The 25170-nt window shown below is 39.6% G+C and overlaps 1 protein-coding gene across 3 annotated transcripts in view; it reads right to left on the bottom strand.

Moving 5' to 3' along the window:
• The window catches only part of QPCT (glutaminyl-peptide cyclotransferase), a 39648-nt gene extending 14516 nt beyond the window's left edge, over nt 1-25132 (bottom strand). Inside the window, exons 1-3 of one of the 3 annotated variants that reach the window (XM_032239331.1) lie at nt 24675-25131; nt 6294-6440; nt 132-410 (exon numbers count right to left, since the gene is read on the bottom strand). In XM_032239331.1, coding sequence (XP_032095222.1) covers nt 132-410; nt 6294-6440; nt 24675-24962 — 714 coding nt within the window. In that variant the 5' untranslated portion in view covers nt 24963-25131. Of the gene's footprint in view, nt 1-131; nt 411-6293; nt 6441-13483; nt 13784-24674 lie in introns of those variants that run through there. The other 2 variants (XM_032239332.1, XM_032239333.1) reach the window with 2 other exon arrangements.
• Between the last annotated feature and the right edge of the window lie 38 nt (nt 25133-25170).

Below are 25170 nucleotides of genomic sequence, written 5' to 3'. Positions count from 1 at the left end.
ATTCATAATAAAAATGTACCAAAAGTCTCCATTTCTAAATGGCCTTCTCATTCTTCCAAGGATTCTAGAATTCACTCTGAGTTACTGCTAATGTACTTGATCCTAGGAATCAACAAGCAGAAAATAGATACCTTTAAGGAAAGGAGTTGCTTGTCTAAGGCACGAGCAAGTTCCAACATCATTGCACATGGCACCGCTGAATCAGTGGCTCCCACAAACACTCTGTTGTCCCAATGGGGAAAATACTTGGAGTCATAGTGGCAGGCGAGGACCAAGTGTCGTTTAGCAGTGGGATTGAGGGTGCTGATGATATTTGAGAAAGACCGGTACCCATAGGGCGTCTGACTCAAGAAGGTGTCTATTTCCAAGACCCAGTCAGCCTGAAGCCTCTGAATTCGCTGCATGATGTGCTGGTCAAAACAAAAACCAAAAATTTAGATGTAAATGAACAGCTTTCATTTGTTAATTGTGATTTTAAAACTTAAGTAATGCCTTTCAAATTGCAATGCACACTTATTGTATTAATAGCAATATTGTTGTGATTAATAATTGCTTTGTATTGTTATTGTAATTAATAGCATTTTTCCTGTTTAAAGGAGAAGCTAATCCTCTGCCTCTTACCTAAACTTCCCCCTAACTAATCAATTTCAACCAATTGTTAATATTAACCAATGTTAATACTTTGATGCAGATCTTTTGACATATCTTCTCCTTGCTTATGCAAACCTACAGTAGCATGCAAACACATATATTTGGCAGAGGAGTATATGTTTTTATAGGAAAAGAATCCTACTTTATATATTACTCTGCCCTTGCTTTTCTCATTTAACAATATATTATGGACATGTCTACAAGTCAGGAGATAGAAATCCAGTTCGGTAGTAGTAAAGAACACTTTTAATATTTCTAGGAGACTACAAAGGCATGTTTGAAAAATCAAGTAAACCAGCAACCTACAGGTCTGTATCTCTAAGCTCTTCAAGGAGAACTGCAAAGGTAGCTCTTTCTGTCCCAAGTGCATAGCATGTTTCTAAGTTCAGCAAATGCTTTATATGTAATGAACACTAATAAAAGACAGCAATGCTCACCTAAGGATAATGTAGCAAGCTCCCATAACTGGGGGTGGTTGGGGATATTTCAGCTCTCTGCTCACTGTAAGAATTAGTAAGCAACTCTGAACCATAATAACATATCAAGCAGCTTTCCCTCTGCACCCAAGGCAGGTCGAGACACACTGCAAATGCTGGCAAATATAAAAGAGACTCTCTTTCCCCATCTCTGCTGACCACCTTGAGCCTTATACGGCAACACAGTGACTGACAGAAGAAAGCAACAGGTGGAGAAAGTAGCATCACTTCAGGAACTAGAGGTATTTTTTAAAGAACATATAGAATTTGTGATGTGAGATGTTATAGGTGAGTTCTTTGCTGGTTCACTTGCCTTTTCCCATCCTTATTTTATCTTGGCTTCATTTTCCTGTTCCTTGTTTTCGGTTTTGTTTTGTTTTTAGGGCTTCACTCAGTCACCCAGGCTGGAGTGCAGTGGTGCAATCTCGGCTTACTGCAACCTCTGCCTCCTGGGTTCAAGCAATTCTCTTGCCTCTGCCTCCCGAGTAGCTGGAATAACAAACACATGCCACCATGCCTGACTAATTTTTTTTTTTTTTTTTTTAAGAGATGGAGTTTTGCCATATTGACCAGGCTGGTCTCAAACTTCTGGCTCAAGTGATCCACCTGCCTTGGCCTCCCAAAGAGCTGGGATTAAAGGTGTGAACCACCATGCCCAGCCTGTTCCTTTTTTTTTCCCCCTCAAATATCATATACATCATCATAAATTGCCTTAAATTATTTTTATAAAAAGTCAAATGACAAACTAACATCAAAATAACTATTTGTCTCTCAATTAACATCTAACCAAAAACCAAAATTTCAGATCTGAACAGTTTATTTCTGGGATGGACCTTAAGATGATAAATAAATAACTGGAAATCAATGTGAGGGTTCCTTTTTTTTCATCCTCCAAAGAAATACAGGATCTTCTGTCCTAGCCAAGTCCCATGTGGCCTGCGCTCACTAATGTGACATGACACGTAGGCAAGAATCTCAAAAAAACTGCAGCAGGAAGCTTCCAAGGAGAGGGGAATTTAAATGGGAGAGGACACTGATACTACAGTCAATCCCACAAAAGCCAACTAAATAAATGATTCCCCAGCTAGTCACTGCTTGCTTTTTACAGTGAGAGGACTTTGTCCTAAATAGCATTGTGTATGCAGTACCTTACCTTTCCTATTGCAAATCTGCATGCTGTCTTATCACAGAAGCAAACAAATGTTTATAACCTTTTTTGAAATCAGCATTCATAACTCTCCACAATTCTTAGTACTGTGCTTTGCTCACAGTAGGCTATCAGTAAATATGGGTTCATTGTAAGAATAAATATGAATTGATTTAAGGAGAATATATAAAATTATATGACACAAAAAATTAATAGTTTGAATAGAGAGAAATCACTATGCATCTAACATAAGTTTTTCTGAAGAATATGAAAATGACTTATCCCTAGACTGTAAAAAATATTTTTCCATAAAAAGGGTCATTAAAAAAAAAAAAAAAACATATACTCCAGAACATCTGGTATCCAGATGATGAACTGCTACATAAAATGGCTTCTTCAACACCAATAGCAGATTGCAAGCGTACAAAATGAATTGGAATTTTTAAAAATATATCTCTTAGCATTACTCAGGAGTTACACACAAACTTATTTCTCAACTTGTTACCAGGTCTTGACCATATCTGATGACTATGTTGACACTAAAATCCACAAGAGAATCAGCGAATATCCTCAAAAGAGTTTTTCCTGAAGGAACTTTTTTATTCAGCATAAATATTTTGTGTTTATCTTAGCAGCTAAGATAAATCATCTTTATAAACAATCAAATTGGCTGCATAACCTGATTAGCTCACCAGTATCCCTTGTTGTTTTGTTTTTGGCTTTCAGACTTAGTCTACAACTCCCCACTACAAGTCTCTAGGGAAACTCCCCAAACTACCACTACTATCATTGGAATACCCCAAAGCAGGGAGTGCGTGGCTGTGGCAGAGAATCTAAAGCAGCTGCGCTTCCCAACACCAAAGCAGCCAAGGGCTGGGCCCTCCAGGAGTGCCAAAAGGCAATTTAGAATATAGATCACACTTTGGGCTGCTATATATCTATGTTTTAAAATGGAGAGGGGAGAAAAAGGGAGAAAGAGAGTGAAAGAAATGAAGATAGAGATGAAGCAGAGATAGACGGAGACAGAGTAGAGAAAGAAAAAAATACAAAGATGAAGACATGAGAGCAAGAGAGGCTATTACATAATATTCTAATTACATGATATTCTACTTCCAACAGGTAGTAGGGGGATTTATTCTAGGTTAACACTAGCAAATGATCCTGGGTCTCATTTAATTAAACGTAAATTCTAGTTTCCAGGTTCTGATAAACACTGACATCAGTAGACCAGATTTATTTGGAAGACACCTATTTTCCTGTATTTGCACTAAGTCTGCAAACACATCGTCATCAGCATGCTGACTTCTGCCACTTGAAGATGACTTCAGGTACCTCTTCCCTCTTGAGTGCACCATATATGAGGCCCTTGGGCTCCTCCTCTTAGGGGGCCGGCCTGAGGGTGCACCTGGGATCTATATGCCTGATGACGTTCAGTTTCAGTGGCTCAGATGCATTATGCATCTGTGGGGGATTTTACTCCCTGAAGTTTCTAGTTCGCCTCTTTTAGACAAAGGACATTGCTTACCCATTTGTAAGACTTTATCATCCTAATTTTTTAATTTTTTTATTTCTATCTCATAAATCAATGAAATAGCTCCAAATGTAATGCCTTCAAATTATTTATTTTACAAATAAATAATCTCCTCAAAATAAAAATATCCTAATAATCCAATAGGCAGCTTTGGGCTCATTGATCAGAGACCATGAAAATGCATAATACGGGACAGGTTTTCCCCAAAATATTATCTTTCTGTAAAAGAGAATCTATAGTAATACACATCTTTATTGATAACTACAAAATTTAATTCACAAACTAATTTTATACCAAGTTTACCCTTTTTTAATAGCTGAGGATCTTCTCTAGTTACATTATTGAAACTCTAAATCATAAAACATCTCATCTAGTGCTCAAACAGGCCTCAGGAGAAAAAAAAGTTTCAATCATTTCTGTTTAAATTCAGTTCTGCATGAAAGGATCTAATCCTAGTCAAATTAAGGCCATTAGTGTAGTTCCCTCATAATTACATTGTCATCTACCTCACTTTCGAAATGAGAATTCCTTTGTCTTCCACAGCTTAGGAGATAGGTCTCTAAAAATTCATGGTAATTTTCTCCTCAAAAAATTCTAAAACAGAATCTAAGTGAGATATCTAACACAGCCATCAGCCAGAACATGTATAGGCAGCCCAGCAGTAGTTCCCAACACATTCTAAAATACTGTCTACAAATGTCTCATTTGCCTCCACCTCCATGATAGTGGAAAATGTTACTGAAACTTCAGTAACACTTTTAAATTAATATGTATCTTTTTAATCACAACAGTATCTATGTATATTATTTACGCTATATACTGTATTGTGTTGAAGGTAAAGATCTATAAGCCATGTTTGTTGCGTTCATGGATTTCCAGAGCACCAGAGCCTGCAGGCAAGGAACCTCAGGCCTGAAGTATGCATATCATTTCTGGGTATACACGGTGCTCTGGGCAAACAGTATGGGGAAATAAAAAAGGTTGGGTTGAATGGGAGGAGTAAGCATCGTAGACCTAGAGTTTTTCTGACAAGGAACTGAGGCTTTTGGAAAATGCCAGTTTTAAGAAAATGCTTGAGAGATAAGGACCAGGGAATATTGTTAAAGTGAACGCTATGTGCCTCACCCTCCAACTTGGGGGTGAGAAGACGGAGAGCTGGAGACATTTGAGTGCATGAAGCACAGAGCTGATTCCTCCCAACTCTCCAGTGGTAGGATAGAGACCTCAAGCAGATTCTCACCTCATCACTGGTACGTGTATAGCCTAGAGCAAGTTAATTCACATACCTCAACCTTTTTAAATTCCTCACATTGAGATAATAGTAGCATCTACACACTGTTGTGAAGACTGAATGAGATGATCTATGCAAAAAACTCAGTAAAGTGCCTGACCCTGAAAAACTGCTCAGTGGAAGTCAGCCATCATCACGATTATTCCTCACTCTGCCTAAAGGTTAGACAGAACTATGGTGCCTGCAGGGTGTCTACCATCTAATTACTTAGGGAAGCCAGAGCTATTCAGATGGAAAACAGGAGGCTAATGGGGCAACAGACATAGCATATCTAGGCTAGCCTGCGGGGCAGAGACTACACACTGGGTAGAAAGGAAGAGGCCAAGTGCTAGGCACCTGGGCCTTGCAGTTCTCACTCTGGGCACAGCAGGGGGTGCAAAGGTCTTTTGCCTGAGGAGTTTCAGAAGAGGATGTGAGGGGCCAGTCCCATTCATCCCAAACTGCCCCTCAAAATGGGGCTAGTCTGAATCAGATGAGAGGTTTCAGATTGCTTACAAGACTGACATTGAGGAGGCAAAGATACATTCAAGGTCTGACCCAGCTTGTTCTACCCTCCACAGCAGTAGTAAAATCAATGGGTCTTGAAATCAGTTTAGTGGGTTATGACCAGCATTTTTTAAGGACCAATAGAATCAAATTGACAATATTGTAGTAAAATGCAAGTAATAAGAGTATTTTTTGTACAAGTTTTGTTTCAGTTAAATATACCAGTACATTTGTGTGTACAAAATATAAAAGTCATTTTTTTTTTTACTGTGTGTCAGAGTCAGAAGTTTGAGAAGCACTGCCCTGAAGAAAGGTAGCTTATCACCAGCCTTAACTCTCCCTCCAGGGACAAGACAATTTCCCTAGGGCGAATGATAAGGACTCCCTAAGGCTGTTGCTGTTGATTGTTTAGGATTCAAGAAAACTTGGTTGGGAGCCTCGGGGTGTGTTATTGAAGGATCCAGAGTTAAGGGCTGTGTAATGTTGTACCCCAGACAGAGATTTCACACCTAAACTATTGACATTAACATGTACCACTTAATTCAAAACAGACGTGTACTCTCAGTCGTTTGATTTTTCTTCGTTGACTGTTTGGTGAATAAGGTGATGACAGATCTGAATATTAGACACCTCAGAACTTCAGCCATAACATTATCCCTCATGGGAAAGCAAAGCATTCACAACCTTGAGGTTTGTGTCCCGTGTTCTCACCTGGCGAACAGCATAGCTTCCAGGCGATCCCGGGTATCGCTCTATCAGCAACCTCCGTAAGTCATTTTGCCACATTTCAGAGATACTGGTGCCCTCTGCAATTTGCTGAAGAGCCGATGAATTCAAAATTGCTGGTTGGTGATAATTCTGAGGATTAAATAAAATTGTTTAACTGGCTATCATTTCATAATAAGTTTAAGACTCTGACATATTTGCAATTAATTGCTTAAAACTTCAAAAGAAGGGAGAATTTTATGTCAAATCAGGTAAATTAAGATACTCAATTTTAAAATTGGGCTCTTAGGGCCAGGCATGGTGGCTCAAGCCTGTAGTGTGTTACTCCTCTGGGAGGCTGAAGCAAGAGGACTGCTTGAGCCCAGGAGTTTGAGACCAGCCCTGGCAACATAATGAGAGTCTGTCTCTACAAAAAATGGAAAAAAAAACTAGGCATGGGGGCACATGGTACATGTCCATCGTTCCAGCTACTCAAGAGGCTGAGGTGGGAGGATTGCTTGCTTGAGCCCAGGAGGTAGAGGCTGCAGTGAGCTGTGTTGGTGAGCACTACAGCCTGGGCAACAGAAGGAGACAAAAATTTAAAAAATAATTTAAAAACCCAACTGTTACCCTAAGTAAATCTTACACAGTTTAGAGGAAGAGTGATCATGGAAGACTTTATAGATTAGCCACAAATTAAGGGATCCTCGAATTTCAAGTGAGCCTAATTCAAAATTTTATAATAATTACATGTTGAAATGGTAATTTTTTAATATATTAGGTTAAATAAAGTATATTATTAAAATTAACTTTACTTTTTTTTTTTTACTTTTTAATGTATCTACTAGAAAAATTAAAATTACATATGTATCTTTTATAATTTTTTGACATTGGGGTTTCTGTCACCCAGGCTGGGGTACAGTGGTGCAATCTCGGCTCACTGCAATCTCCACCTCCCGGGCTCAAGCTGTCCTCCCACCTCAGCTTCCAGAGTAGCTGGGTCATTATTTCTACCAGACACTGCCAACTCAGATGATTGTTGCAATTCCTTTCAGCCCACGTTTGGTGAGTCTATAGCCAACTAAATAGTAGACTTTTTCACTTCAATTAAAATTATTTTAAAATTCCATTAAAGCTCACATAACATTCAAATTTGTATTTTGGATGACTTCACATATACTGTATATTCTTATGATACTGGTAATGATGAACCATTCATTCATTACATGTTTATCAGGTACTTAATAACAGAATGTGTTACTCCTCTTCAACAGGAAGAGAATAATTGATCAGATGACATCCTTCCCTAAGGGGAAGGATGAGGATAACATAAGAATATTGAATTATTTGGAAGGTAAAATAGAAATTAGGGGAGGCCTATTTTATAGTTCCTTCCAGGACCAGCATTAGTTGAATATGTTTACATAGTCATGCAAGTATTTTTATTCCATATGAACCAGTCCATGTGACTGGTGTGAAACTGGGCTTAGAGAATGCTTATTGCCTAATCACGTATACTCATTTACACACTAAGATAGCTGTTTACTGGTAGTACCATGCAAAGAGCATGGGCTGTAGGATCAGACAGACCCTCTCAACTCAGCACCCCACCACCCATTAGCTATAACTCTTTTCAAGTTACTAAACCTCCTTAAGATTCAATTTCCTCATCTGTAAAACAAAGGTAATAACATCTGCATCCTAGGGTAACTAGAATTAAGTGAGCTAACATGTCAACTGCTATAGTAAACATTCAATGTGTTATTATTTCCTTCTATCAAACACTAAAGAGGCACAGAATGAACTTTAAAGCTGGAAAAGCCACTTAGAGATGCTCTAGCCTCCAGCCTCATTTATATCAGTGGAAACTGAGATTCATAGAAAACAGTTGACTTCCTAAGATTGCAGAAGAGTTACAGGTAAATCCACAAAAAGACCCCAGTCTGTGGATTTCCAATCCCGTGCTAGTTTTAATCCACCTCACTGTCTCATTTATGCACTTCCAGTTTACTCCTGAATATTGATGCTGTTCCTGAACATCAGAAAATTTGTGTTTGTTTACTGGTAGGACATTTTTAAATATATTTCCTTAGTAAATTTGTCAGTGCAACCTTTAAATCCCTTGGTACCTCCAGGATCTAAGTCCTCATGCCAGCTCCCAAACAGCAGTTGAAAAAAGAAAGCTGAAGCTGGAAGGCAAAGCAATAGAAATGTGTGAAGGGAAAAGAAGAAAATGGAGGCAAGAGGTCAGAAGGCTTCCATAGTTAATTATTACTCAACCTGGGCAACAGAAGCCTGTCTGGTCTCCCCCCTCACCCTTGCTCACCATGCTTCAGTCACCCTGGCATTTGGCCAGGCCCCAAATGCTCTGATGTTCTGCCCCCATGAAGCTTTGGCTCTGCAGTGCCTTCTGCCTTACAAGCTGTTTCCCTTCCTCTTCACCTGGCTAACTCCTGCTCACTTCAGCTTGCGGCTTAGAGGCCACTTTTTTGTGTGTTTACTTGTTTAATGTCTGTCTTCATATAAGACATCAGGTCCATAAGGGCTGGAACTCCCTCTCTCTCTGTTGTTTACCACTCTCTCCCACACAGGGCACACAGCGCCCGGTTCATCTTGAGCATTTGATAACCATTGCGCAAATTAATCAAATAAGCAATCAACAGATGAACTATCTTTCTAAAATTATCTTTGCTAAGACTGTATTTCTATAATAATAATGTGGGCATTTTTCTGCCATTGTAAATAGCAAATCTGTTGAATGCAGAAGCAAGCATAAAGACAGAAGAAACAGGAAGTTTGCAATGACCAGGAAGTGCTGTAGTTCAATGTTACTGGGCTTTGCTCTTTTTGAATTCCTGACAGTGGTTGCTTCTGATGATGAAGAGCTAGGTTGACCCAAGTCACTATGACAACCAAAACTGTTGTGTCAAAGGCTGCTTGACCAGTGGCTCCTTGTCTATTTACTGCCCATTACTCTAGTCCAAAGCCCACCTGGTCACTGTGGACAGAAGCTTTCACTCCATGTCCACAGTGAAACAAAATCACCTGTGTTTAAATGGGTAGTTTCTAGATGCTTGAAAGAGCTCTTAAGATATTTAAGACAAAATAGGAACAAAATAAGTGCCCCTCCCCCAAGCATCTCTAACTATAAGAGATACTGTGGATGAAACCTAGTTGGCAAACAGCACTAAAAAATGCTTAATGGATAACTAAAGGGTAAGTCCAGCAGACAGACCAGGCCTATTGATGCTCATGAATCTAGAGACTTACATGCGTTTGCTTCTCAACCTCCTAGGCTCAACCATTTAATTAACATACTTCAGTAAAGAACCCTGACTCTCTTTGCCCCTCTGGGGCAAAGATGCCCCTGTGAAATCAGAGTCAAAAGCTTTCCAGTAAGTGAAGGACAGAGAAGAAGAAACAACCAACTACACTCAGTCAGTTACTTAAGTCTTCCATTCATTAAAGCCCTGTATGGAAAAGCATTTGACTTTTTCAACGTAATACCATGCAATGTTTAAGGAGTCTTATTCTCAGAACTCAATAAATATGCGGATTTAGGTGGAGATAAGATGAATAAGAGGAGAAAGCTAGATACAAACAGTGAGTTCAGCAGGAGGAAATTCACTCAGGCAAAAACAGCGTTGAACACAGTGGTAAATGCAAACCCCAATTTATTGTATGTTTATCTCAGTTAAAAGGCACTTAGACAAATTTTCTATCGGTGCAGGTGTTCTCAGACGAATGAGACTCTGCTACAGCCACAGCCTTGTCTTTTCATCAAGACAGAAAGGACAGTAAGTCTGCTCTGAGTGACAAGAATCTTTCAGCTAAAAGTGTGAACCAGATATCCTGAAGCACGCCCTCTAGGCTAATAACGCAGTGCCAGGCCAAAGAAGGTTTTAATTACACAACTGATAGAGTTGGCCCAGATTGCAAAGGGTTTTGAGGTTCCAAAACATTGAATTAAAGGAAGATAATTAAAGAAATGCAGCCAGTGCAAGTCCTGTTTCTATTCTATGAGTGTCTCCCAGGCAATTCTCAGATTAACACCTCTGTCTCTCTGCAAAGTCAACTCAGTCAGCATTTATTGAACTCCTTCTGTGTGTCAGATGCCACTGATATTAAAAATTCAGTGGGGGAATAGTTGGGAACTGAATAAGACGTTTGTCTTTTTTCTAAATGCAAGCAGCCCTCCACTTAAAAGCAGAGCATTGCAAGCTTTAACCACAGCAACTTAGGGCCAAATCCCAGCTTCCTCACTTATTAGCTGCAAGTAGGAAACAGTCCATATCTGTAAAATGGATCTCATAGTACTTACCTACTAGATGGTAAGGCTCCAAAATGACATTTTGTCTTTCCTCTTTACCAACACCCAGCCCCCGCCTGACTTCCATGTCCCTCCCTTAGAGCTTCCATTTTGTTTCCATTAGAATGCAACGACAACAACTCAACACACACACACACACACACACACACACACACACACACACACAGAGATGAATAGAAATAAAAACACCATTTTGGTAAATGTTTAATAGCAATTATTTCTTAATAGTGGGATTATGGGTGACATTAGTCTTGTTTCTAGTGTATTTTTCTGTATTTTCCAAGTTTTCTAAAGTGAGCACATATCAACTTTATAATTAGGAGACTTCAATAGAAGCCATTTAGTTTATTGGAGCTAATTTTTTTAAGAACATATGAAGCCCTTCGAAAGCCATCGGTCATTTGTACTTAAGGAGGAATGATTTAATGAGATTCTGTTTAACAGCTGGTTGACAAAGTTGTACTAAAGGAATGGGCCTGTATTAAAGGAATAGGGCTGGTGACCAAGAGGTCTGGGGAAGGTTTACAAGACGTAACTCTGGAATATGGGTCAACACCCAGAATAATGATGACTTTTAAGCTGCATGAAGGAGATCAAGGAAAGGAGACAATAAGGGGTGTCGGAAGAGAAGGTACCAAAAACTAACTACCTGTTTTGGAATGTCATTTAGGGTCCACTCTGACCCAGAAAGGGAGAACAAGCTCTTCATCTGGCCCTCCAACTTCTCTGCTAGCCCCACACTCTGGCACTACCTGGTCACTGTTCTGGGTACATCAGCCAGGACTCACCACCCAGTAGAAAAGCATAGAAGAGGAAAGGAGAGATCAGGCTTAAGCCAAACCCTAGCTCTTTGATTCACTGGTGTAACAGTGGTCAAGTTTCCTCATCCATTAATTGAGGATGAATGTATCCTCCTCATGGATGGTACTGTAAAGTTTGAGTGTATATATATACACACACCCAGATGCCAATGCCTCTAAACACACATATGTGTGCCCACCTGGGAGTTTAACAATTTATAATACTGTTACTATGGAAAAATTGTTTCCAGATTCCAAATATATCATCAAATCATAGTCTTTGAATGCAACCAGAAACAAGAGTTGATCTGCTTTTACATATTCAAAGCCACTGAAAGAGACACATCTTTATTTCAAAACGAAGGAAGTGGATTTCAAATTCGATGCTTTCTTTACCACACCTCACCTGTTGCCAGATCAGTGTACCAAGGGCATACTTCATATGATTAAAATAGTCAAACACCATAAAAATAGAAAGACATGTATTTTAGTGTGGACCAATTCGTTACCCAGCCTGCAAGGCTTCATGAAGGCCTATAGAATAGGGGGAGGAAGCTAGAAATTGGGAAGTGTGATGGCTGATTGTCATTTGCTTACAATGATTTGCAGGCATTCAGTTTCTCAATGGAACAGTGATCAGAAGTTCTTAAAATATAAAAGAGATTCACACTTTGAAAGATGTTTCTCAAAAGTTAAATTCTCATTGGTTTAAACTATTTTAAGAATCACAGTACCTTTTCCCACCCACAAGTAACCCCTCCCTACACACACGGACAAATGATCTTTTCAGCGTGGTTTGTTCAGTTTCCACTTCATTTATTCCCTTGCATTTAGATGTATCACAAAGACACATTTGGTGTGGCTCCATATTCTAGTTTGTAATATTCTCTTCCCAATTTCTGACAGGGAAGGTATTTACAGTGAAGTGAAGAGGGAGAGAATTTTTTTGTGTAGTTCCACGTTCTTCTTCATGGGTCCCTATGGGAAGTTGTTTTTCTTATAATAAAGTTACTCTTATATTACAGACTTCCCTCACTCCCACCAAGTTCCCTGTAGCCTGCTGTCTCCATGTATAAGTAGGGCCTGTTGTGACCCCCCAGTGGTGATTGCATTAGATCTGAAGAACTGAAATTGGTGATTCATATACACATGCATGTAGCTGGGTGAGAGTGGGCATTTACCAGTGTACCCTGTATTTCAAACATTTGAGTAAATGCAAGCATATTCTAGATGTGTAAAAGATCTGCTCAATAACACTGTTAAAGTTTATATTGCTTTACTTCAATGCTTTTCTTAGTATCTCCATAACATACTATTTTACTCTAATATCATTAACATTTGCACAATCATGATTTCAAAACTGTTACCCAAGAAAAGGAAGTAATTGTGAACCCATATATTTCATACAGAGGGAATTTGCAAATCACTTTTATGCTAAGTTCCTCATGCGATTTCTACCTACAACTAGATCCATTTTCTCTGAAAATAGCAGGTGTCCTCTTTTAAGTGCCAAAAAAAAAAAAAAAAGGGATTTTAAAAGAAAGCAGGACTCCAATGAAGGCCCTTCCTTCCAAATTGCTCATCTTAAAAATCTAAAACAAACAACACACATCTATCCTGAGACTGTAGGGACACTTCGGCACCCCAGCAGCATCCTTGGATGAAGCAGCAGGGGAGCTGTGGGCGCGGCCCCGGAGCGCAGGCTCCACTGGCCTCGTGGGTCCTGAGTGGGCGGCGGCGCCGCGATGCGTCCTCGCCTCCCCACTCAGCCGCCGATGGCGCGACACACTTCCTGTGCCTATTGGCCCCCTCAATCAGACCGCAGCCCAGGGGAGGCCAGTGACATCACCCAGGACCCCTGGCGTCTCCAGAGCAGCCCTGGGCTGGCCGAGGCACCCTGGAGAGGACACAGAGCCCCGACTCCTCCAGGAGCCGGGTGGGGCACGGGTACCTGGGCTGGGGACCACGGCCCTGCCCCGCCTCCCACTCTGCCTGGGTAGGCTGGCCGGGGTCCCTGCACCAGACCGGAGCCGCTCAAGTACAACTACAAAGAAGCAGCCCCTCACCTTCTCCTCCGGCCAGGCTGCGGCACTCGGACTGACCCCCCGAGGTGCCAAGGACAGGGTGGCCACCAGCAGCAGCAGGTGGAAGGTGCCCACGACGCGCCGGTCCCCGCTGCCTGCCATCTCTCCAAGACTGTCTGGACGCGGGTTCCCGGAGCCGCTGGCGGTCACGAGCCCGGGAACGCGCGTCCTTCGCCTTCCCTCTTCTCTACCCTTGGGTCCACTGCGCCCGCCTTCCCATCGCCTCTGGATCGCCTCCCGCCGCACCGCGCTGGCTGCAGCCCTCCTACCCCGGACCTTCGCAAACCCCAGGGCTGGGCTACCTTGGGTGACAGACACAAGCTTCCGCTTGGCATCCAAGCGAACAAAGGCGGCCACTTCCTTCTTTTGGAGAGGAGGAAAGGAAGGAAGGAAGAGACACGGAAGAGCCTTTTTACGACCCGCAATGCCAAAACAGGGAATTGAAAGGGAGGAAGGGTTCACCAGACCCTCGGGAGTTATAAAGTGTTTCCCAGAGCTCCTAAAGGAGTGGACAGGGAATCGACATCTGCTCAATACGGCACCAGGCACTGTCCTAGGTGCTTTTCCTACCTTCCCGTATTTAATCCACTAATCTCATTTTACAGACAGGGAAACTGAGGACCCCCCCCCCCCCCATAGAAAGCCTGGACTGGAACCCGCAAGGAAAAGTTAGTGATAGCGTATCTTTGTCTTTTCTCTTTTCTCTCACTAATAGTTGCCTTGCCTCACAGGAGACAGACCGTCATACTCTCAAATTGAAAAGGATGGTCAAAGTAATTATCTAAAATAATGACATCTGAATTATTCACAGCAGCTCTGAAGGCAGTCATCTTCTCCAGGGCATGCCCCCAAAAGGAAAAGCCAAACACAATTTTATTTACTTTGTAACATCAAAGGTCATTGTTATCCAGATAATCCTAGGGCGGGAAAACATTTCAGTTTTGTCTGTAGGTTTCTGGTCCAAGTTGTCAGGACAACGACTTTCACCTCTTTTAGCCTCTTTGCTTCCACAGTGAGGATCAGGACTTAGCCTGCCCTGAGTCATCCCCCAGTAACCTCAAGTTCCCAGAAAAATCAGAACAAGGACACTGAAGCAGAACTGTTTCCCAGAGAGCAAAGATTGAAGGTAAGGAAGCTGCCAGAAGGCCCACCCACTCACTCTAGCTTCCCAGTCTTGGCTATGAGTTTTTAAAGAGAGGGCTTGCCTGGAAATACACTGTTCTGCCCTCCTCTGGAGTTACAGGGGAAGACAGGATGCAAATAACTCCTATTCTGATGTTCAGATTTGCTAACCCTATTCATGTCTGAGAGTTTTGAGTGACAATTTAGATTTCCAGGCTTAAATAAAATTAAATACAACTTTATTACATCCATGGACAGTTCTGATCGTCATACCCCTTCAGAACTTTCTATTGGCTCCAGATTGAGAACCAAACCACTGTCACAGTCTCCAATATATTTTCCTCTCTTGCTGCCTGGGTCAACCTTGAAATAGTGCATTTCCTGAGTGGCTGGGTAATAAAGAGCCTATTTGTTTTTCTTACCCTATTACCTTTGTGTCTTTTCACGATATGGTTCCTATAAGAAAGAGAACACGGAGCCAAAGCACAGTGGCTCACACCTGTAATCCCAACACTTTTTGGAGACCGAGGTGGGCGGATCACCTGAGGTCAGGAGTTCAAGACCAGCCTGACCAATATGGAGAAACCCTGTCTCTACTAAAAATACAAAAATAGCCAGGTATGGTGGTGCATGCCCGTAATCCCAGCTACTTGGGAGGCTGAGGCAGGAGAATCGCTTGAACTTGGGAGGCAGAGGTTGCAGTGAGCTGAGATCACACCATTGCGCTCCAGCCACAGGAGTAAGATATCACCTCAGAAAAAGAGGATGTGGAAATAGCAAACCTAAATGAAACAAAATGTGAGAGGTACTATAATACTAAGGAATTCGAAACAAGAAATATGGAAACAAGCTAAACTGTTTGCACATAACATGATGATGATTTTCTGTTTCCCAAGGTTCTCCAATTTTGGTTATATTGTCAATAAGATGTTCTTACAGTTTGGTATCTACAGGAAGCAGACTCCGAGACAAGAGTTTAACATGCAGGATGTGTATTAGGGAGTGCCCTTGGGACAAACCCCTGTGCGAGGAAGAAATGGGAACTGGAGAGAACAGAGGGAGAAGTTAGCAGCAAAGTGGGTCCAATGACTTCACCCAACCCCAGAGGAGCCCTGAAGCTGAAAAAGACTGTCAAAGTTCTTCCATAGTGGGTCAGAATGGCTGGGGCCTTATCTCTGGACCTCCATGGAGTGATTTCCTGCAAGCAGCTTTGCAGCCAAAAGAGCTGGACTGCTAGAGGCTGTCAGCCAGCTGGCCTCCAGCAGCTGCAGCAGGGTCCTTCCCTGGGGGCAGATCTGGGCAGCGCATCTCCTGTATCTACCACAAGTGGGTTCATGTAATATATCTGGTACAAATCTAAAACATTTCACATAGCTAGTGAAACTGATTTCGATTATTTTTTTTTTAATATATGTGGGCTTTTCTGACAACTTTCCACAAATCTATAAATCCAACACCACTATGTATGTATCCCTTCATTCCTTATTCATATCTTTTCTTGTATCTTACACACTAAATATCTTTCTCCTTTCCTTTGTTCATTCTTTTCTCTCTTCCATCATTTGGGAAACTTTTAGAAATCCCTTATATCTGCTGTTTTTTCCCTACTTCAACTTTTCCCTTCTTCAAACTCTTCCTATGGACTTTTCCATTTTAATTAAAGTTTCAGGCCCTGTTTTTCATCGTGGAAAAAATGTGTTGTATATACAGTGATGGTAACACTGTACTCAAGTGGAGAAATTATCACTTCCATTATAGTATAGAGTCTATACTGTGATGTGAGGAAATGAAGGACCCAATTGCCAAAACAGATTTCCTCCATGAAGTTGCCATGGCAGGATATTCCTACACCCAGTCCCACCTTTAAAGTGATGCCATTAGACCAAAGTAGTAATGACCAGAAGGTTCTATTAAAACAATAGTTTTCAAAAGTGTGGTCCACGGACTGGGGATTCCCCAAGATCCTGTTGGCTGTCTAAAGTCAAATCAACTTTTATAATAATACCAAAACAAGATTTGCTTTTTCTACTGTGTTGACTATCCACTGATGTTGCAAAAGCAATGATGGGTAAAAATGCTGGTACCTTAGCAACTCTCAAGACAGGACACAAAACTGTACTGTTGGGGAGGAAAATCACAGGTGTAGTCATTGTAGTTTTCACAGCCATGCACGAAGACAAAAAAGGAAGAGAAAGACAAAAGAGCCAGTCTCAAGAATGACATTGATGAAGTAAAAAACTGTTGTTTTACTGCCTTCTGAAGCTCTCTCTCCTCCTGTAATCTGTCCCACTAGATTTTAAATCTAGCTCCTCAAGTCTGTCTTTTCATCTCATGGAGACCACCAGCTCTATGTGGATTCCTCCTACCTGCACCGCATCCTGGAAACTCTCAAAGCAGTAAGCTGGAGCAAACATCCAGCTTATCTCATTTCTTTCCCCTTTTTTCACCACTTTCCTGTGACACCTCTTTTCCAATCATTGAACATCATTTTTAAAATTTTTATACAGAGAGTACAGGTGCAGTTTTGGTACATGAATATACTGCATAGTGGTGAAGTCTGAACTTTTAGTGTAAGCATCACCTGAAAATGTGGTATACATTTACTCATCAGGTAATTTCTCATCCCTCCCACCCTCCCACCCTTCCAAGTCTCCAATGTCTGTTATTCTGCTCTCCATGTCATTGTGTACACATTATTTAGCTTCCATTCATAAATGAGAACATGTGGTATTTGAGCTATTTCAGTAAAGATGATGGCCCCCAGTTCCACCCATGTTGCTGCAAAAGACATAATTTTATTATTTTTTATTGCTGGGTAGTATTATAGGGTGTGTGTGTGTGTGTGTATGTGTGATGTGCATGTCACATTTTCTTTATCATCCATTGTGAATATCATTTTTAATATATTTTAGGTGGGATGACAAATCCAGTTCCATCTTAACTGGAAGCATAAATTGAGAGTATGCAGCTTTTTATACTCACATGGGAAAATGGGAGGTAGAAATAAAGCACTTCTGCTGCACACCAAAGGGCAATTGTCTCAAGGAAAAGCATTTGTACTGTTGTTTGAGAAGTATAGTGGGCTGGGCACAGGGTCACCCCTGTAATCCCAACACTTTGGGAGGACAAAGCAGGTGGATAACTTGAGGTCAGGAGTTCAAGACCAGTCTGGCCAAAATGATGAAACCCTCATCTCTACTGACAACACAAAAATTAACTGGGCATGGTGGTGGATGCCTGTAGTCCCAGCTATTCCAAAGGCTGAGGCAGGAGAATAGCTTGAACCCGGGAGGCAGAGTGTGGAGTGAGCGGAGATTGCACCACTGCACTCCAGCCTAGGCAACACCACTGCACGACAGCCTAGACTGTCTCAAAAAAAGAAAAAGAGAGAGAGAGAGAAAGAGAGAGAGAGGGGCATAGTGAACTTACTACTTTTTTCATGAAATCCCAATTTAATTGAAAGAACAATGACTGATAAATTATGATTATTCAGACTTGGATATTTGGCAGACAGTTGAAAATGAATAAAGTGTGCCTATGCCTTGAAGGAAAATAACTGATACTGTTTGTTGCCAGTGATAAAATTGGATCTTTCAAGCGAAAATTGGAATTTTGGATAACTTGTATCTGCTACCATAAGCTTGACAGTTTCCTGACATATAACAACTTTCATGACAAAATTGGTGATTTTAACAAATGTGATTATTTATTATATATAATGAAATGCTCAACATTTGGAATATCTGCATAACTCAGTGAAGCAATATTTTCCAAATGCTCAGTTCACCATGTTACAAAATCACAAATAAAAGTTCCATTCAAAGTATAAGAGGGACCAGTGGATTTTTATGTAATGGAATAAAAACATGTACTTAGATGCAGACTTTAAGTTGTAACTTTTATGACACTATTATTTGTTATGTTTTGATTTAATAATGAAGAAGATTATCCACAATTAAGAGGTTATTAAACTGTTCTTCCTTTTTTCTACTACATGTCTGTATGAGGTCAAATTTTCTTCATATACTTCAACAAAAATAATATATCACAACAGATGAAATGCATAAGCAAATATGGAAATCCAGCTGTCATCTAAAAAATCAGAAATTAGATTTTTAAAATATCATTCTTCTCACTAAACTTTTTATTTTAGAAAATATACTTATTTTTCATAAAACATATTTCTTTACATGTAATGACTTCGTTCTTTTTAAATAAATAAATAAATATTTGTAAAATACCTGTTCTAATTTGCAATACCACAAATACTGATAGACATAGTCCACATAAATGAAAGCTACTTCTGGTCCTCAATTACTGTTACTAATGCAAGGAGTCCAAAACATTTGAGAATCATTATATTAAAACCATTCTACCTGAGAGAGACCGATGATAATACATTAAACCAATGCCTACTGCTGTAGCTACACATAGAAATTATCTAGAAAGCCTTTCTTAAAAAAATGGTGATATCTGGCTTCCACCCCCAGAGATTCTGATATGATTAGCCTGGTGCATGGTCTGGGCATCAGATTGCTTCAAAGCTCCCACGTGATTCTAACACATAGCCAGGGCTGAGAATCATTGCATTAAGTCACATACTTTGAGAAGTACATTAGCAAAAATCATATAATCAGATTAACAATAACGTTAGTAGTCATGTTGCATTATTTCGTAAGGCCCTAAAAATAACAGGAAAAAAGACTGGGAAAGTGGACTGGCTTAGACAAATTATGAAGTAGGCAGCTTAAATTCAAACCCCCCAACTTTCCCACCACTTTTTGGCCCCTAGCAAGCCTAATACTAAAGCACACTGCCTTTTGTTCCTTTCATAGTCAGAGAATGTAGAGTCCTACATTATACCTTTGTTTGAATCTGTCCACCACCTCTTTCAATAGCAGAGTGAAAAATTAAAATATTTGACTCGGCAGTCCAGAGTCAGATTTTTAGTGTTTCTTGGAAATCTCAGGAATCCAGATTTCCTGTAAATATTCCCACCTTTTTTCATCAGATCAGGGGTCGGGTCAAGGTGGCAATAAAAGGAAAAAAAATGTTCCTCTCCTCTCGTTTTCTGGCCCTCTCACTTCCCAGTCCTATTGAATAACATGCACTGTCCTCTCAAAGAAGAAAAGAGGAACAGTCCCTATAAACCTGATTCCTTTCACCAACACTAATTATGTCCCTCAAACAAAATTTATCACTTTACGAGCTTATCACGCTTTTGATCAGTTTTTCTCTGAGGGCTCTGAAGACCAAAAGTGTTCCAAGATCCAAAGAAATGAATCTCTAGTAAGAAATTTCAACACACTCAAGGAGAGGAGAAGTAGAATCAAAGATGAGGAGAGCAAAGGTCACCTGGTGACCACCAAGCAAACCATCCAGAGGAAAAAACTCCTTGTCTGAGAAATTTAGAAGTGATTAGACTTCCCCATTACCTAATGCAGGCATCTGGTTCCAAGCTTCTTTCTCAAAAATTTATAAGTAAATAGAATTTCCATATGTCCCCAGGACTGTATGCATGTTGAAACTCGTTGTGCAACCCTTGCTGACATCAAGGCACCAAAATGCCTACAAATTTAATCATTTATTAAGACCTACATGGCTAATAGGGCCCAAATTACCATTAAGTTCCACTTTAAGGTTCATAAACACCCCTAAGGAAAAATCCACCACAATTCCTCTCTTGCTGAGATGACCTGCTGCACTCTTCTGCAGCGTTCTTTCTATCTAAAAAAACTTTCCTTTTCAAATCTATACTGTTGTCAGTAAATTCTTCTTACCAATACGCAACATCAAAATCTTACCACTTTTCAATGTCAGGGCTCTGAACCAAGCCCAGCAAAAGATAAGGACTCAAAGACAAAATTCATTCTTTACAGCTCACAGAATAGACGGCACTGATCTACACAATACCAAAACTGACTATGATGTGAAATTATAAACAACTGATTGTTACAGGAAGTAGCTATACATCTAGTGTAAGTCTGTATATTTATGGAAGCACATATGTTGACATTTTATTCAAAAAATCTCATCTATGTTCAATTTTTTTGCATCTTGTGGAATCAAATAAGATAAAGCACCAATTTCATATATATATAATATACATTATATATATGTATCATATACATTATATATATACACACACACATATATATATATATACATATATATATATATATATATTATATATATTTTGGAGACAGATTCTTGCTCTGTCACCCAGGCTGGAGCACAATGGCACAATCTTGGCTCAATGCAACCTCCTCCTCCAGGGTTCAAGTGATTCTCACACCTTGGCCTCTCAAGTAACTGGGACTACACGTGTGAGTGCAACAGCACACCAGGCTAATTTTTGTATTTTTAGTAGAAACAGGGTTTCACCATGTTAGCCAGACTGATCTCGATCTCCTGACCTCAAGCAATCCACCCACCTTGGTCTCCCAAAGTGCTGGGATTACAGGCATGAGCCACCACATCTGGCCTTCTGCAACATATTAATGATAGAACGTGAAAAGTAAAAAGCTGTTAAAGAATTTTTCATTCAGAGTTACTAAATTTTTATGGCATAAGTTAAAAATATGATCAGAGATGTTAAGTGTGTCAATAATATGTTTTTAAGACCTAATTTTATAAATAAGTATGATGAGACATATTATTATTATCCTCATTGTTAATGATTTTAAAAAGTTAAGGTACAAGGTTAAGTAATCTGTTCACAGTCATGCAAAGCTGATTCCGTTGTAGGCAGTGTAATTTTACTCTACCCTACAGGCGTTTAGAGTTTCAGAGGAGAAAATCTAAGTAGCTATTAAAATCTGACTTTCAACAAGCAGAAGAAAGCTTTTACTGAAGGTAAAATCAGATACCACTGAAAGTGTTTTATCTCTAGATTTTAAGCACAATATTCATTTTTATATTTTTGTCTCCTTTAATGGTGTATCTGATATCATATCTATTAGATGGGGGAAAGGGAATCTAAAAAAAAAAATTAAATGCCAAAATGTAAAGTAATATAATCTAAAGTCAAGGCAATGGCACTCAGTTGTCTTTTGCTTTGGGGTCATTTGTGGATTTTCTAAGGTGTTATATTCTACTTATTCATGTTTTAAAGACATGAAATTGTGAGATTTTCCTACTGATCAGGCTACACAGACTGTTACCAGATAACTTAAACAGCACCCTTTCTCTCAATCTTATAACGTTAACTGTGAATTGTGCTTGTCATTAGTCCCTTTCTAGCTTTTCATGAAAGAACAATCATTCTAAGAGTAATTTTCAAGTCATACCAAACAAACAAACAAAGTTTGCTTTTAAGACTCAGGATAGGCCCAGCAGTGTCAAATAAGAGGAAGAAAGGCTCTAAAACCTCTTTCCACAGGGTCCCAAAATAGAAAATTAAGAAAGCAAATAAAAATGACACAAATTCACAGAAAATAGCAACAATTATTTAAAAAACAAGTTGGCTATGCCACACATCACTATTAACAATAATAATAGAAAGTTGCAACATAACACCACAATTCAAATTCCACCCTAAAATCACATATACTCCTATAAATATCTAATTTTTGCTTAAATTTAGAAAGAATTTATGCTGTTTGTTTTATTTTTATATATGAAAACATTTGCAAAGTATTTTGAATGTTTTAGTAATACTTAGTACAGATTGTGTCATACGAAATCCTACCAACACGACAGTTCATATATACTCTATTGTTCAGATTATAATAAATTAGATGAACTAATCCATCTTCAATTTTAATGTTTGGAAAAACATTTCTACAGAGCTCATGATTAGCACCAGACCAAGTTTATACCTAAATTTCCCTAAAAAAGAAGCTTAAATTACTGAGTATAGAATTTTAGTAAGACTAATCCCCTTCTGTTACTGCCCAAACCTTGACCTTTTATGGTTCTCACTCAGTAAATCACATACCTATTATGCAGAACACTAAAGTTTGAATTTAGAGATCTGTGAGAAAGAAAAAGAGATTGATTCATTGCCTTTCATAATATCTTTGTTTAGTCCTCCAAAAAATTTTCTTCTAACAATGTTAGACCTGTATTACAATTAGGAAGAAGCACAGTAGTAATTTTAGAAAGGGAGCCAAGAGGAAATTTCATAAGCGGAAAGGAAGGTCCATAAGAGAACTGTACATCTTAATTCCACTCTAAGGCAAAATGTTCTTCTTTTGATTCTATTCTTCGATTAGAGAAAATGACCATCAATCAGAAAAACAAACTAATGGCTCAGACAGGAAATGAATGACATTCAAGACTAAGCCATAGGCCGGGCAAGGTGGCTTGTGCCTGTAATCCCAGCATTTTGGGAGGCCTAGGCAGGCGGATAATTTGAGGTCAGGAGTTCGAGATCAGTGTCACCAAAATGGTGAGACCTTCACAGCTACTAAAAATACAAAAATACAAAAATTAGCTGGGTGTTGTGGCACATGCCTGTAATCCCAGCTCCTCGGGAGGCTGAGGCAGAAGAATCATTTGAACCCAGGAGACAGAGGCTATAGTGAGCCAAGATTGTGCCACTGCACTCCAGCCTGGGCTAGAGTAAGACTCTGTCTCAAAAAAAAAAAAAAAAAAAAAAAGATTAAGCCATAGATAAAGGATGCAGTAACAATTATTATTCAAGATTTTTAGGCACCGAAAATATGAGGGAAACCTGGTAAAGTGGATAGAAAATAACCTAATTATAAAACATCTCTCTGTGCTATAATTACATGTTAATCTTTATTCAATTATGCAGCATGCTGCAGAATACTATTATTTTATAGTACACACATGCATAATCTTTAGCATATCCTTTGCAGGTGTAAAACTTATGATACTATAATCCTTAAAGGGCAGGCACCTGGTAATAATTACTTGAAAAATATTAAGTGTCTAAAAACACATACCTTATGATTATTCAACATAGTGCCTGCCACAAATATGGCAAAATATTTGATTCATTGTAGTATATAATGTACAGCCTAACCAGGAGGCTAACGACAAGCAGACGATGATCTTCCCTTGACCTGATACCTTCCTTAATTGTTACTCTCTTTCCCTTCCCTTCCATTTTTTAATGTAATCTACATCATTAGTTCCCAAATGTTAGTTCCATATTAATGCCTGTCCATGATTATGCTTGGTCAGTTTGTTGCAAAAGGAGAACTTTTTTTTAATGTTGTTAATAAGGCAATTATATTTAATCAAAGTCTGATCTTTAATCTTCTTCCTCCATATTTGGGAACAATAGGTTGTAGGTTCTTGGGTTTGTCTTTTATTGTCTTACTCTCTTGTTTCATTGTGGTAAAATATATACAACATAAAATTTGCCATCTTAACATTAAATACATTCAGTTCATTAAACACATTTACGTGTTTGTGCAACGATCACTACTATCCAGCTCTAGAATTATTTTCATCTGGCAAGCTGAAACTGTACCCATTAAACAATAACTCAACATTTTTTCTTCCCCCCAACCTCAAGCAACCACCATTATACTTTCTGTCTCTGTGAATTTGACAATTCTTTTGTGTGTGTGTGTGATATAGGGTCTCTCTGGAGTGCAGAGGGTCAGGCTGGAGTGCAGGGGTACCACGCTGGCTCACTGCAACCTCGACTTCCCAGATTCAAGCAATTATACTCTATCAGCCTCCTGAGTAACTGGGATTACAGCCACGTGCCGCCATGCCCAGCTAGTTTTTATATTTTTAATAGAGATGGGGTTTCACCATGTTGACCAGATTAGTCTCAAACTCCTGACCTCAGGTGATCAGCCCATCTCGACCTCCCAAAGTGCTGGGATTACAGGCATAATCCAATGCACTGGGCCAAATAAAGGTATTTTAAATCTGGGATATAAGTTCCAGTGAGCCAGACTCTGAAATTTCAGACTTTAGCCTCAGTCACAGGCCATCAGAACTCTTCCAAAAATACTCAGAATAAATTGTTGATGGATCAGTATGTCTTAACTCACTCATACATGTGTAATTTATAGGAAAGCATCAGCAACAATATTACTATTGACATTAACAGCACATACAGTACCTTTTGATAAACAATGGAGCACACAAGATCCTTGACAGCAGATAAAGACAGTTCCTGGGCTTCAATGGTAACACTCTCCCGTGTGAGGCCAATTTGCAGTAGAAATGAAACTGTATGCACTGAGCCTCTGGAGTTGGTGAGCGATGGTGCACTGAAGCTTCCATTAGAGAGTCGGACAGAGAGTCCCGTCTTAGGACTTGAACACGGAGGAGCAGTTGGAAGCACAGCAGGAATAGCCGAAGATAATACAGACTTCTGGGCTGATGGAGGGGAATTATTTGCAGACATCTGCCTTTCTTTAATCTTTTAAAATAGTTGTCAATTCTCTTTCAATGGTTATGAAGCGGTTTTTAAAATAACAGCAGTAAAGAAAATGACTGCACTTTTGGATTTAGTTGAAAGCTTCTTTCTTTCCTCTTTTAAGCCACTCATGCCGATGATAAATTTTATCAATGAGTTGAATGCACAAAAGGTCCTACTTCTCTTAATATCAGTC

This window comes from Sapajus apella, unplaced genomic scaffold, assembly GCF_009761245.1.
Source record: "Sapajus apella isolate SASKATOON/1434 unplaced genomic scaffold, GSC_monkey_1.0 scaffold44, whole genome shotgun sequence".
Lineage (NCBI taxonomy): Eukaryota > Metazoa > Chordata > Mammalia > Primates > Cebidae > Sapajus > Sapajus apella.
The sequence above is the reverse complement of the archived record's forward strand: the minus strand, read 5'-3'. Positions and strand labels throughout refer to the sequence as shown.